General features: G+C 40.0%; 1 protein-coding gene across 12 annotated transcripts in view; it reads left to right on the plus strand.

Moving 5' to 3' along the window:
• Positions 1-15,825, plus strand: part of LOC122870684 (teneurin-3) — a 422,149-nt gene that overhangs the window by 204,010 nt on the left and 202,314 nt on the right. For 9 of the 12 annotated variants that reach the window (XM_044185050.1, XM_044185062.1, XM_044185096.1 and 6 more), the window contains one exon: positions 4,714-4,893. The exons of the other annotated variants lie outside the window; for them this stretch is intronic. In XM_044185050.1, the coding sequence (XP_044040985.1) occupies positions 4,714-4,893 (180 nt within the window). The remainder of the gene's footprint in view (positions 1-4,713; positions 4,894-15,825) is intronic. 12 annotated transcript variants of the gene reach the window in all.

Below are 15,825 nucleotides of genomic sequence, written 5' to 3' on the forward strand. Positions count from 1 at the left end.
GCTGTGTCAGACCTTTTGACAACCACAACATCTGCCTGTGACCCATTTACTACAACACACACACATATATACATGCAGAGTTCCATGAGGTAGAGTTAAAGTAGGTAAAGTCTGGGATTTTTTTAAAGGCCTAAAAGCAATATTTCAGTCTCTCCCCCTCTCTCTCTCTCTCTCCCTCCCTCGCTCTGTCTGTAATAATGCGTTCTACCAGGGCGTCTTTGATATGGAGATTAACAGAGCAGGCAAAAACAGAGAATGTCGACCCAGAGATTTTTCCCAAACTCCAGAACAATGCTGGTGGATTTGGGGAAAGCGTGGGGGTGAAACAATAAATACCTTTTATGATAAGGTTATGCTTTTGTTGTAGATGGAGAGAAAAGATTTTCAGAGTAGCAGAGATGGAAATCTTTCCCAGTATGCTAATCACAGGCTAACGCTGTGTTCACACATACAGTAGTAGGCAGTCTCTGGCCTCTCATGAAGCTGTAGCTCTGTGGGTGTGTTGTGCTGAGCTGAGTTGGGCTGCAACCCCAGGTCCCATTCACAATGAATAGCAGCCTATCGCTGTCCCAGCAATTTAAATCTTTATTGGATAGCTGATAGTAGAGGGAGATGACACAAAAAAGAGGGGAGTTAGATGGGAAATGACATTCAACAAAGTTCCCCGGCTGGATGCAAACCAGGGACATTGCAATTCATGGTCAGCGCCTTAAAGGTACCCTGTGGGGTTTTTAACCACTAGCAGCGCTGTGGAGCAATGTTTTCCCGTGTGGGTCCCTGTTTTGTTTGTTCTTGTGCATATGTATGTATGGGCTAAAGTTGCCCGAGCTATAGCCCATTTTCCCTCTTTGGCTTAGCTGCCCTTCTGGAGGAAAACAAAACATTATATTTATGCTATTGTGGCTGCATATATACAAATAGCCCATAATCCCTAAAGTTAGACTAAATTAAACCGCCATATCATCCAAATGTTTATTACTTTTTGATAGGCATGCATCTGCGGAACACAGTGATGGGGCGGTCCTATGACCCCTGTCATGTGACACTGTAGCATCTAAACTCGGTATTGTTACCGTTGTGTGAGGGCTCTGGCGGCTTCCAAACAACACAGCTTGTCACGTTTGCATCACGTCGCGCAATATTGCCATATATTATGCTATCACACGAACCAATTTTATTATGTAAATCCAGACATTCTGTGGTATTCATTCATGGAAATATGAGATATGAGTGCAATCAAAACTTGGTTTTGGATGATACAGTGAAGTATATTAAATTTCCAATGACTTGAATTTGCAAAATCTACTTTTAAATTTTTACTTTACATGATGTACACAATATCAACTCATAATAATCTGAGTTGAAAGAGTTTATATTTGAAGTTTGAATATTGTGGTTTTCACTTTTGGTTTCAAAAATTTTTCCTCAAAGTGCTGTCCATGTTGAAACTGTGCGATCAACATAGAGGTATACGTCTTTTACAATCAGATTGATAGATGGCAGTGTGAAAGCTTAAAACAAGCTTAAAAAAGGGGGTTGCCCTATTTTCAGGTTAGAGCAACAGCGTGCGTGCGTGCGTGCGTGCGTGCGTGTCTGTCTGTACTGTGGTTATGCATCCTTATGCATGTGTATGTGCACCAGTGTTTGTGTTGCCTGTGTGTGTGTGTGTGTGTGTGTGTGTGTGTGTGTGTGTCCTTCAGGCAGTATTGGCTGATTTGGAATACTGATAGTAGACTAGACTTGGATCTGAAACCAAATCCTTTCGCACAATAAACACCACACTTTCTGTAGGAACAAACCAGCAAATGATGGTTTTATTACCTGCTCTCTGACACACACACACACGCAGACATACACACTGCATCACTTGTTTCATGTATTATGTGAAGACAAAATCCCAATTTCTCTTTTCTTCGAGCAAGTAGAGACTTTACCCTGGCTGAGACCTTGAAAAACTACATATGTGGCTCCTCAGTGTGGGAACTACTGGCAGATGCTTTTTGTTTTGTTTTGTTTTGGACTATAGCATACAGTAATCAATTTACTTCAAGGCTAATAAGCTCGTTAATGTAATCTGCTTCTAGTTTCAATGAGTAGATTGGTAACAATCTTATGTGCATAGAATACATACACCTTGTACCAATCATTTCGGAAACCTCATACATGTCCATTCACTATATTACAAACAATAAGAACATATTCAGTCTTTCAGTCCTGTCTTGGTGAGCTTAAACCAATTCATTGGTAATGTGTAAAAGAAAAATGGCCTCCAATCATGACACCAATGTGTTTTTTTGTTCCTTGTTAAATAAAGTATGTCTGGTGATATCTACAGTATATTATATTCTTTCTTTTCTTGTCAGCAAATGCCAACAGTAAACTGATCCTACTAACAAGTACTGTGTGCGTGTATCTAAAGGCTGATATATCTTATTCTCTGTGCCATAGAGCTCCATTGTTGTCCAAAAACTATTAAAAACATGTTGTACTGGGTGACATGTTCACTGTAGTTTATTTTGAGTCAATCCCCACATACAACGTCCTGCTGCCCCAAATACACTCTAGAGCACACATATGTGGATTAATCAGCTGCATAAAATAGTCCCAAACACTCCTAATTGAGGAACGCTTGCTGAAAACTAAAGTGCCTTGCTGCACTAGGAAATGAGGGAGTTATTTAAAAAGGAAACTATATACTATATGTGTGACCTGTTTTTTAAAAAAAAATCATCTTCATTATGAATGAATGTGCTTAGGGCTAAAAAGCTGTCATTGTTGAACGAGGAACATATTATTATGAATACTTTTCTTACATGATTTTAAACATCTAACAGTTTGTGCAGATAATAGTTTTTTGGATTGCAGATGCTGATTTCCTGCTGCTGCTTATTGATATTTCACAGGCATGAGTGAAAGTTTTAACATTTCAAATATTAAATTTAGCCGTGTAACATAATGATGTAAATTTATTCTTGTCAGGGTGAAAAAAACCTCTCAAAGCAGTCTTTTGACTATCACTGAATAATAAAACTGTCCAAGGAATTAAAGCATTTTGATAATGTTAATGACAAAACAAATTCAGGCATGCCTGTTTGAAAACTTATCTCAGGACGATCACTCTAGTTGAAGGGATTCCCATAGACAATGTGCAGTGCAGTGCTTATAAATTCTGCACAAATTATGAAATCAAACCAGTGGATCATATCTGTTGTTTAATATTGCCCACATGATGCATTCATCCTATGTTGTTACTGTTTTCCCAGAAAAAGCCACTGGGCTTTTTCTCTTTTTTCCCCATCCACAACATTCACTCTAGGGGAGATGGTGGGGGTTGGGTATTTAATAGAAAATGCTACATCCATGTGATATTCTATCTCAGTGAAAGAAACAAGCCAAAGGGCATTCTAGTAAATAATTAAACAGAGACTCATGCCATGGCTCATGGATCTGTTTGCATCGAGCTGCTGTACTGTAGTTTTAGCCTGAAACTGCAAATCCCCAAATGAATGTCAGGATAGGATATACAGTAGATGGCTGGAAAGGGACAAGACTGGCTGTGTGTTTGAAATTTCTTAAGTGTGTGTATTTCTCTACTCATGCTCTGAAATCAATAGATATAGTGTGTGTGATGTGCTTGACCAGATGACTACTGTGGAAACCATTTTGTTATTTAAAAAATAACAAGCAGATAGCTGATGTCAGCATCAGCATCTATATAAATGCTCAGCCAAACAAGATTGCAATTATTTTCCTGCAAATGACGTAACATTGATTTTTGTATTTCATTTTCTCCCTGCTTGCTCACAAATGTGAGATCAAGAGATTTAGAAAGAGACATCACATTTTTATCTGTTAAGCCAGTCACCGGCCAAGTGCTGTTAATGTAATGTATTTTAATTTTTTTATTCCTTTGCTTTTCAACAACTAATTACACATCTTTTATGCCAACACATTTGTTTGGAATGCAAGGCTGGACAGAGTTATCTGTCTGGGTAAAACACACATGCAAACACAAATACGCACATGCACGAACAGAGAGCGGGGCCATTTAGCATTCAGCAAGTCACTAAATGCCAAGGTTACCGCATCAATACACAATTGATTTTGCACACTCTGCTTGTGAGTCTGGTCTCAGCCAGGTACAACATATAGCCAACTCTGCCTGATGCACAGACTGACACCTTACACAATTCAACAACTTTGACCAAGTTCTCTTTCAATCACAAATCAGTGGTAGTGACGATGCAATGTAGAATTTAATCAAATTCTGTCCTTGAAAACTGTAGGATTTGTAGTGGTGTAGAGTGAAGAGGGGAAGACGGGAGAGGGATGTGAAGGCACAGGGAGGATGGGTACGGGAAAGACTGCAGGACTTCCTCAAGGCACAGCAGCCGAAAAGCTGAAGAGGAGGACACAGCAGAGTCCTGAATGAATAGTGTTTGTGCAGGTTTATGGCAACAGCTCGGAGTGTCAAAGGTGTCTATCAGACTATTTTTGGCAAATCCAACCCAGGAATTGTCCTTCAGTTGCTGTAACTTTATCAGTCTCATGCCACTTTTTTATTATTTAATTATACCATCAGCAGACATGACCATACTTCATTGTTCAGTCATTTCTTTTTTTAAGATTTTGGTTGCTGTTGTTGTTGCTACTTTTATTCATTCTTCAAATTCATCACTCTTTTTTTTTCTTTTTGGTTGTGTTCTTTCATAGGTTCTCCAATGCCCTCCCCCTCCTGTCCATCATCTGTCATTGACCAATCACATCCACAATCAGCCAATCCACATGGCAACCTGTTGTTAGGCGATGTGGCTGAGCCAGACTCAGAGGAAGAGGAGGAGGAAGAAGGGGAAGAAGAGTATGCAGCTCGATTGTACTTACCTGTAACACATGGTAAAGGGACTTTGCTTTATTAGCAACGTTTTTAGAATCTATCTCATTTCTTTTTGTAATCTGAACTGGAATTTGACTGATTTATTAGGTTGATATTTCCCTTTTATTAAAACTGTGCTCTGTGACATTCATATGGGAATACATTTTTATTGTCAAATTTAAATATAATGTACATTGGCACAGAATATAATCTTTCAACAGCTTTACCCCCCAAAAAATAGAAAAACAGGGTTTTGTCTGCAAAACCCCCGTCAATCAAAACCTAGTTCTTTGCAAAAGACTGGATATTTCCACTGGATATTATTATCCATCTGTGTTTTAGATTTGACTGTCATGTCTAGCAGATCAGAGCAATTAATTTTTTTTGAAAATCACACTCTTCTGCACTTCCTCCCCCCTCTTAGGAACTTTTATGTCTCAATCTAAACATCCAGCTGCTGCAGGAGATGCTTAGCAGCGTGTTCACATGCTCTGAATATTGAGATACCTGCTCATATTTTGCCATATTTTCTTCTCAAATGGCAGGTAGTAAAAGAAGGCAGATGATCTTTAACTGAGTAGGTCAGTAATTGATTGAGTTGAGTTGAATTGAGTTCCTTTCTGACTGTTGTATATTGCAGACTCCAGCGTATGAGCTGTAGCTGTTTTTCGTGTTACTTACTTATGATAAATGTTGAGATCGCTCATGACACTTGGCAAGCTTGAACTTCTGATGAATTCCAGTGTGCTGCCAATGGTTGTCCTCAATAGATCAGCCAGCCTTGGTGGGAGTCGAACCACTTTCTCCATCTCTGTCTGTTTCTCCCAGCCTTGTTTGCTTACCAATATTCCCTTTCTTTCATGTCTGCTTCTGTGTCTTATCATACAAAACCCTAAAACTTTATCTACTCTTAGAGAGCAACTGACAGATATTAACACAAAAGAGACCAATTAGGTTTGGGAGTCCAAGGGAAGGTCAGCAATCTGTGAAGTAAAAGAGGTAAAAATAACTGTGACTGCTATTTTCTTTTTTGATTTTCAGTATCTAACACAGTTTTCACAGAAAGTGGGACTGGAAAACGTATGTGAGGCATTTTGAAAGCGGGACTTTTTGAAAGCAATCTTCTGTAATTCAAAACAGCTGTTGTTGATATATTTTGGCTGCAGTAGCCATAATCAGGGATCTATTACAGCCACCCTTGCACTTTAAGGCATTGTTAGTTGTTCTCGAAGTTTACCTGACATTGTTTTTATTCCTTTTAGTTCTTTTTAATGTGAGATTCTTCTCAGCCAGTGTGATTCAACAAGTCATCATTCATTTTGAGAATATTTCAATTAATTTTACTAATTACTATTTAGCAAAAGGTTTGGCTGTGATTGTATTTATTAGCATGGAGGCAGGCAGACAGAGTACATGAGGAAATCTGTCTGCTGCCTCTGTGTCTATCTCCTTCAAAATGACTGACAGAGTGCCTCCTACCCCCTGATAGTGTGTGATACTTTAAAGGACCCATGATAAACATGAACTCATTAAATAGTTCCATCTATTACAACTGCATAGATGGACTCGGGTGCTTTTGACTAGGGTCCCCCAGGACCCCAATGCATTGGTATTTTTTGAAAAGCACTAATTAAAACAGACACAGAAAACAATGATATGAAGTCCTTAGGAATAAATTGGTTGACACAGTCATGAAAATTTGGAATGATAGAATAAAGCACCTGTGAGATATGACAAAAAGTCTACCTCTGGGGTCTGCAGGTACCCCAGTCGGTAGGATGTGGGTTAAGCTTGGTCTTCATCAGATGCGGCCTTTGCATCTAGTGGGTCTTCATATGATAAAAGCACTGTTTTGAATGTGTTCGTGTTTTAGTGGTTGTATGTCTGAGTTGGTTTGGACAGACAAATGTTTTGCCAGTATATCGGGCTGTTAAGTGGATCATGATGGAAACTAAGTTGGGACATGGAAAGAAAGAAATGCTGGACGGACATTGTGGAAAGACTAGCATAAATCCTACTGAAAAGTTCACAAACATGACCCTGTGGAAACGTTGGCTAGATCAATATTTTGTGGTAGTGGAGTTTAGCTAAAACTCATATAATTCAGATCAGTTACACTAGTCAAAACAAGCTACTTTGTTTTGGTCAGGAATGATCTAAACAGAAAATTTTGTATAAGGCAAATCCATGGAATATATAGATTTTCATTCTTCTATGACAGCTTTACTAGCAAACTAACTCTATATTAATTCAGTGTGCACACAATATTTTTCATTCTCATTTCAACAGTGGACACACCAAGGTTAGACAGCTGCCATTTTTTTTTATCACAATAAGAGCTTATTTGACTAGAATTTGGCATATTCAGGATCTGCTCTGGTTGCCATCAGGCCTGCTTCTGGTGGCTCTCCACATGGCAAATGTTAGGCTACAAGTTGAGGATGAAACCCTAGTCTGGCTGTTTGGACCACTGGGGCCACAGGGGCAGAGTTTGGTTCAAATCAGAGTGCTGATCTGAGACCTGTTTGCCTGTGGAGGTTGACAAGCACCAGATGTTGAGTCATGTTGGCTGGCCAATGACCCTGGATCAGTCTTCTTATAGTTAGGAATTTGATAGAAAACAGACTTTGATGGTTTGAAGAAAGGAACTAAGACAACCACAATTAGAGTCAGACTACATCAGGAAAGGCGGCATAAAAGGGAGAAATAAAGAGGGAGGAGATTTGGAAAGAAGGAGAGTGAGAAAAAGAAAAATAGCTGCATAGTGATGGAAATAGAGAGACGGACAGACATTATGTACATTGCCATCTAAACATAATCAGAAACAGCTCTGAAAAAGGGTCTTGAAATGGCTAAAAGGCATGTGTGTGGATATATGTGTGGTCCTCTTTTCCCAAAGTGATTCCAGCCTGACCTAACCAACCAATGTTCAGCCAAACATCTGAAATATCACTCTCACCACTTCCTGCACTCTTTAGCCATGCTTTTTTTTATTCTCTCATATCGCTCTGTATCTTTTCCTCCAGTTCTCTTTTCTTTGCACCAGTGATTTTGTGGGAAGTCAAGCACTGAAGCAAAGTAAACGAGAGGCCTCTAGCTTATATTGTCTTGCACATACTGTAAAGACTCCTTGTTTACAGGATGAAGAAGCTGAGCAGGGAAAAAACAGAACACATCTTCCCTCAGAACACATATTTTTCTTTTCACTTTCACTTCTCACTTTTTTCAGTCCATAAAGGTAATTCCTGAAAGTCTGCCTCACTGTACTACATGGGAAAAAGTCTGCCTCACTGTACTACATGGGTTTCAGGATAGAAGCCACAGAACATAAAAGCCAAAAATATATTCCACACCAGGCCCATTCATACAAACTATTGTGACTGATATACATGCAACATTTATGGCTGACAGACGACATAGTTTACCAAGCGAAATTGTGCTGAAACATTTTGTTTGACCCCATAAGCTATATTTTTCGTGCATAGTAAATGTAGTAGTTTGGCAATGTTGCATCAGGTTCACATTATTGTGCCTTGTCTGTGTCCTGTTTGGTATTTTGGTGAGGTTTCTGTGAACGTGACTACACTGACAGCAGAGAGAAGAAACACTTGAAAGTCAGGAACAAACAGCACAGTGTAATTTTGATGTCAAGAATGACCAGGATTTCCTTGTGCCGCTTGCCTGCTCCGACCAGGTCAGTGGCTGATGGTGGAAGGCAGAACCATGTGTGGCATTGGTGCAGGTGCAGACTGACCCTAAAAATCACATAAAATAAGTGGAGTAGTGGTGTTTGAAATGAGGAAGCATGTCTAAGCAACCAAGCCTGCCCAGGAAAAAAAGATAAAGTAGATCACATACTTCCATAAAAGATTAAAGGCACATTTGAAATTCTTTCTCCATTCTTCGTGACTCCAGGATTATGCTTTCCCATCAGTCCATATCCTCATCCAAAAACACTGGATTGTTGGGTGTGCAGCAGCGTCATGTGTTTGTTTCTTTTCTGACTGGTTGGCTGAAGCAACACATTTTAAACCACAATAGGAATAGTATAATAGGTCTATCATTATTAACATAGTAGCTGCCGCAATGATGTTGATATTCAAATTCATTTTTGCATTTTTTAATTAAATAACTTAATGAACTTGAATTTTGTCCTCCTAATCTTGATAAATGATAATTGCAATCAATCGCTTCATGGATTTATACTACTGTATTAACAGAATTACAGTATAATATGAAGTTGTTAGCAGGGATGTGCAAGTTTTGAGGGGTAGTGGCTCAATTTTTAAAATAGGGAATCCCTGCACCTGCTGTACTGACCCCATGTGTCCTTCTGATGTTGGCACATTATAAAATTTTATTCCCAAACACACAAATACATGCAAGGATACATTTGATGATACACATAATGTAGAATAACAATGTCCAATTTAATTGTTATGTTAAAAATGCACCTCCTGTTCATAAATTCATAACTACTTCCAACTTTAACTAAAGATTTGGAGAAAAACATACTTACATACTGGTGGACGCAGTAGATGGACTGCAGTAGAAATCCAGAAAACTGGAAAAAATGTGGGCAGGTATGATCACAAGCTTCTCTACAACCAGCAATGTGTGACAGCAGCAGGCAGCAATCCAGTTTTGATGCGCAGTCACCTGATGTTATTGTCTTATAAACAGCATTTTATTTGGCGTAATAGCAACAGCAGCTCGAGCCACTTTACTCAATATGTGTGCAGTTAATGTAATTACCATAGAGCTTAAATACACCATTGCTTTACTCCAGCTGTTCGCAATAGTGGCTTTATTTACCTCAACAACGCATCATTACACATGGAAATATCCCCAAAATGATAGCTGAATAGAATGCATTCACTAAATATGGATGTCATCTGCACAGAGTAAAATTTCATTAAACCAATCTACTATTGTTGGACAGTGCATTTTGGAATATGTATTATGTATTAATTTATTTAATCAAAATATATGTTTAAGTGGGTTGTGATGTCTTTTAATAATCATAAACTGGAGCTGATAGATTTGTATGCTTGCATATCAAAGCTTGTGCTGAAACTGCCATATCCCTTTAAGAGTGTAAAAGAAAGATATGCTGATATACTGTGGATGGTGTGGAAGAAAAGTGTTTGCTGTTGTTTAAATTAAGCACTAAGTCATTAAGACTCTAAGAGCATAGTATGACATAGTATATCTATGTACGTCTCCATGCAATGGGAAGCCAAATGTTGCCTGACAACAGAAGAGTCTGAGCTAGGATGTTTAGGTCCCTCTCTCTCATTCACACACATACACATGCACTCACACACATGCACAATTTTGTTTTCTTTGTTTACAGTAGCAGGCTGAATGAGTGAGCCTTTTCTTTTTTTCTTCCTCAAAGTTAACACATGGTAGGACACAGACACTGTATTATTTTATTCATACTGCTGCCTCAGGCTAAGGCTTCCTCTTGCATTCTCCTTATAGTCAACAGCACCACTGTGTTGGTCTGAGGGACAAAAAAATGTATTCACTTTGGGTGTAGCAGAGAATTTTGACCCCTTGTCTTGCTTGAAAATCAGTTTTCAAACCATCCTTGTAATGCATGTCAATCTCTCAGAATGATAATGGTTATTCATCTTATTATTGATGTCTCTTTTTGGAACAAAAATTCTGATACAAAACTAGTACTTTCATGATCCTAAAAACTATACGAGTAAGGTCGAGGTCACATGCTCTATTCTGATTTACTGTGGCTTATTATCAGAATCAGATTTAGAAATACTTTATTGATCCTCGAGGGGAAACTCTTTTGTTACAGCTGCTCACTATCACATCAGTGCACACAGGGATAGAAGTATTAAGCAAATCAAAATATAATACACTATAATACAGGTAAGATAAATTAAGTACAAAGTGGATATAAGTATAAAAGCTAAAATAAGTGTAAGTACCAAGTGGATTTAGAGGTTGATAGGTTGATAACTTGACTTGACTCATTATTGCACTATTACTTCTTACTTTTATTATTACATTGTATTATTATACCGTACATACTTATGTGTAGCTTATTAAGATGATTATGAGACGGTGGATATTGCACAGCCGTAATAGAAGTATGAATAAATATCAATAATTAGGAAATTTTAAACTGAAAACAGAGTATATTGCAAAGTAGTATTAATCAGAGAATATTGCACAATTATTTCAAGTATTGCAGTGATGTTAATTGTCCAATGTCCAGTTTAGTGACTTAAGGTCATATAGACTGACACTTAGAGGGAGGAGTTAAAGAGTTTGATGGCCACAGGCAGGAATTACTTCCTCTGGCGCTCTGTGGTGCATTTTGGGGGGATGAGTCTTCTGCTGAAGGTGCTCCTTTGTTTGACCAGCACGTCATGGAGTGGGTGGGAGACACTGTCCAAGATGGCATGTCGTTTGGCCAGCATCCTCCTCTCTGACACCACCGCCAGAGAGTCCAGCTCCACCCCCACAATGTCACTGGCCTTTACCGATCAGTTTGTTCAGTCTGTTATACAGGATAGCACTGGCCACCACAGTCTCATAAAACATCCTCAGCATTGTCCGGCAGATGTTGAAGGACCTCAGCCTCCTCAGAAAATAGAGGTGGCTCGGGCCCTTCCTGTAAAGAGCTTGAGTGTTCTTGGCCCAGTCCAGTTTATTGTCGATGTTTACACCCAGGTACTTGTACTCCTCTACAATGTCCACACTAACCCCCTGGATGGAAACTGGGGTCACTGGTGCCTTTGCCCTTCGTAGGTCTCCAACCAGCTCCTTAGACTTTGTCGCATTGAGCTGCAGATGGTTCTGCTCACACCATGAGACAAAGTTACCCACCACAGCCCTGTACTCAGTTTCATCACTACCGCTGATACAACCCACCACAGCAGAGTCATCAGAAAACTTCTGAAGGTGGCAGGACTCTGTGTGGTAACTGAAGTCTGTGGCGTAGATGGTGAAGAGGAAGGGAGAGAGGACAGTCCCCTGAGGGGTCCCCGTGTTGCTGACCACGCTGTCCGACACACAGTGCTGCAGACGCACATGCTGTGGTCTGCCAGTCAGGTCGTCAACAATCCAGGACACAAGGGGGGCTTCCACCTGCATCGCTGCCAGCTTCTCACCCAGCAGTGTTGGCCAGATGGTATTGAAAGCACTGGAGAAGTCAAAAAACATGATCCTCACCGAGCTTGCTGGCTTGTCCAGGTGGGTGTAGATGCAGTTCAGCAGGAAGATGATGGTGTCCTCAACTCTCAGCCGGGGCTGGTAGGCGAACTGAAGGGGGTCTAAGAGGGGTCTGACCATGGGCCCCAGCTGTTCCAGCACTAGTCTCTCCAGGGTCTTCATTATGTGGGAGGTCAGTGCCACCGGTCTGTAGTCCTTGGAGCCACTGGGATGCGACATCTTCGGCACAGGAACAAGGCAAGATGTCTTCCACAGAACAGGGACCCTTTGAAGACTCAGGCTCAGGTTGAAGACATGGTGAAGGACTCCACATAGTTGGGGGTCACAGGCTTTTAGCAGCCATGAGAGCCTGCAGCCTTGTTTAAGTTTCACCAGCTGTCCTCTCACCTGGTCAGCAGTCAGGCACACAGCAGAGGTTGCAGGCGGGGGAGTCGTCAATCTTGAGAGGGCTGTTAGCCTGAGAGCCGGTTGAGGGGGGAGTCGGACTCTCCCAGGAAGATGGAGGAGGGCAGAGCAGAGGACTCAGAGGAGTCTGAGGGCAGACAGCAGATTAGTTAGAGGGGGGATGAGCAGGAACCGGTATGTCAAATCTGTTAAAAAACAGATTAAGTTCGTTGGCCCTGTCCAAGCAGCCTTCAGCTCCTCTGCTGCCAGTCACTCTGAAGCCAGTGATGCTCTTCATGCCGGAGTCCCACAGCTAACAGTTCAATGTCCGGGCTACAGATACTCTACAGCTGTTCTGCAGCGTTGCCCTGATTGAGCAGTAGGAGAAAAAAAAAAAAAACACTTTCTACTCTAATTTTCGTAAAGAGCGTAGTTTAAATTATGGCGCATGTGCACTCAAAGGGAGTTATAATTAGTGTGCCTGAATTCACACTATTGTTATTGTAATCTTTATTAGTATGAATGCTGATTCAGCATTTCCACTCTATGTTCAACCTTTTCATCGTTTTCATACTTTTTACACAATCGCAGTTCAAAATTCATGACATTTTCAGTCCTTTTCTGAGTTTACAATGGGTGTGTATTGGGTTGATTGTTCAGAGGTAGCGTGAACCACAGAACCTTGCGGAACTCCGTGACAAACTTTGGTGTGCTTGGAGGACTCATCTGATGCAATTAGAAGGTCACTTGTAATTTTCACCTGTGCTGTCTCCTCAAAAATCCTCAAATAATCTATTGCTATGTAGAAAGTCACACAACTGATTGGCGACTGCTTTCTCAAGAATCTTAGAGAGAAAGCGAAGGTTAGATATAGGTCTATAGTTATAGCTAAAACCCCTGGATCAAGAGTGGACTTTTTAACAAGAGGTTTAATTACAGGTAATTTAAAGGACTGTGGTACATAACCTGTTAATAAAGACAGATTGATCATATCCCGTAAAGAAGTGCTAACTAAGGGTAAAATGTCTTTAAGCAGCCTATTTGGGATTGGTTGTACTAGACAGGTTGATGACTTAGATGAAGAAATCGTTGAAGTTAGTTGTGAAGGTCGATGGGAGAAAAGCAGTCTAAATATATATCAGGTTTTACAGCTGTTTCTAAGGTTCCTGTGTTTGAAGATAAATTGTTACCGGTTGAAGGCAGGCCATGATGAATTTTGTCTCTAATAATTAAAATTTTATCTTTAAAGAAGCTGATGAAGTTGTTACTACTGAGGGCTATAGGAATACATGGTTCAATAGAGCTGTGACACTCTGTCAGCCTGGGTACAGTGCCGAAAAGACACCTTGGGTTGTTCTTTTTTTCCTCTGTTAATGAGTTGTAGGCTGCTCTGGCATTACAATAACACACCACACACACACACACACACACACACACACACAAATTAGTCTTTCTATCATTATGGGGACACACACACATACTGAGTCCTAGCCAGGTATCCGGAACTCACAATGGGCGCTCTGGTGGAAGTCTGATTTTTAAAATAAAAGCACCCAGATGGTACCAGGAGATTACTGGGTGGCCACAGACAAGGCTGGGTTTTATAAATAAATGCCTCAGATGGTAACAGGAGCTTACTGGTGGCCGTGGACAAGGCTGGATTTTCAAAATAAAAGCCCCCAGATGGTAACAGGAGCTTACTGGGCGGCCACAGACAAGGCTGAATTTTCAAAATCAAAGCCCCAGATGGTTACTGCGGTCGACTACTACTTCTGCATATTTTAAGCTACATAAACCATTCAAATGTTAAAACTTGCTCTTTAAGGACATTTATGCTTCTATTCAACTTTATTTTACCATTTATAGCTTTTCTGAACAATTTCTTACAATAGAAGTGGAAACTAGTGACAATATTAAACTTAAGCATCCTGCTTTTCTAGTGTAGCATATTAATGGTTTAAATGCATTAAACTTTCATCATACATACAAACACACAATAAACAATGTTTTATAAATGTTTATTTAACTACTACTTTAACTGCACACGCAGGACAATAATTACTAGACTACACAAACAACTATACTAGTAGACACACAAATCAACAGATAAATGCAACCATGAATGAATGATATGGACACAGCGATGAATAATTAATAGGTGAATGAATGACCATTTCACACAAAGGATGCAGTGAATGATTGTTTGGTTAGCGGTATTAACTTGTGTAAACACAGGAAACCACTATGTGGCCAACTTTAATAGTTACCAATTAAATAAACTGTAGCACCTGAGTTCAACAACTGAGAAATATTGGAAAGTCAATGGAGATTATTTTTAGGAATTATTAATCACTTAACGTCATTTAGCTATCATACGTATATTGATGGAAGATGCTAATTTTATCTGTGTTTTCTAATTGTTCCTATTGAGCTAGAGCATCAAACCCCAATGCCACAGAAACATATTTCTTGTTTCACCTGAGTTTTGGCTGAGCAGTGCAGGCATTGCCCTGAAGGGAAGAGGAGAGGAGAAACAGTGCCATTTCTCTGTGGCACTCGGTGGCGATTGTTTCCGGGTGAAACTCCTCTGATTTCCATGTTTCAGGCTGTGCTGTCAGTCCCACGACGACTCTGGCCTGAGTCGGATCTCTTCCTCCATAAGCAGGCTGATGAAGTTCGGTTGTGATGGCAACGCGGTGTTAGTGTCTGCCAGATGTTGACTGTTTAAAGTTCGTTACGGTCCTCGTTAGGACTCTGGTGCTGCAACTGGATGTAACCACTTCTTTAATCTGATATCAGCAATTTAAGTTTCTTTCTTTAAGAGATAAGTCTTTGAGTCTATTTCACACCGTCTCCCCATCTCTCTTATATTGTTACTCAACATAACACATTGATTAATACATTTCATTCTGCATGGCCAAGTCATTTTCTTTATTCCTTTAGTCTTAATGTTTCAGATCCTGGTTTTAACTTGATACAGACCAGCGATCATGAGATGTTCCTTAAAACGATCAGGGAATGGAAGTTGTAATTTACTAGCCTAGCTTAGGTTGTTTATGCTTGTGAGTTTTTGCAGGCCAACGTAAATTGAGAAATTGTCATTCAGCCTTCTATTAGTGACCTGAATCTGGCAACGGTCATGGGACAGAGGAGGTTGCTGGAGAAGGCTTCTGAAGCCAGCTTTCAGAAAAAAGTATAATTCTTTCCATTAATAAAGATTAAAAGTTTTCATCAGGATCGGGGTTGATCATGCTACAGTAGCAATGTATTTCAGCTCTTAGGTTCTTTAGGTATTGCAGTTCATCTTCCAGTTCTGGCAATTCATTTCACATTTCTGCATTTTCAGCAATGCTTTACAATTTATT

This window comes from Siniperca chuatsi, linkage group LG3 (genome assembly GCF_020085105.1).
Source record: "Siniperca chuatsi isolate FFG_IHB_CAS linkage group LG3, ASM2008510v1, whole genome shotgun sequence".
NCBI lineage: Eukaryota > Metazoa > Chordata > Actinopteri > Centrarchiformes > Sinipercidae > Siniperca > Siniperca chuatsi.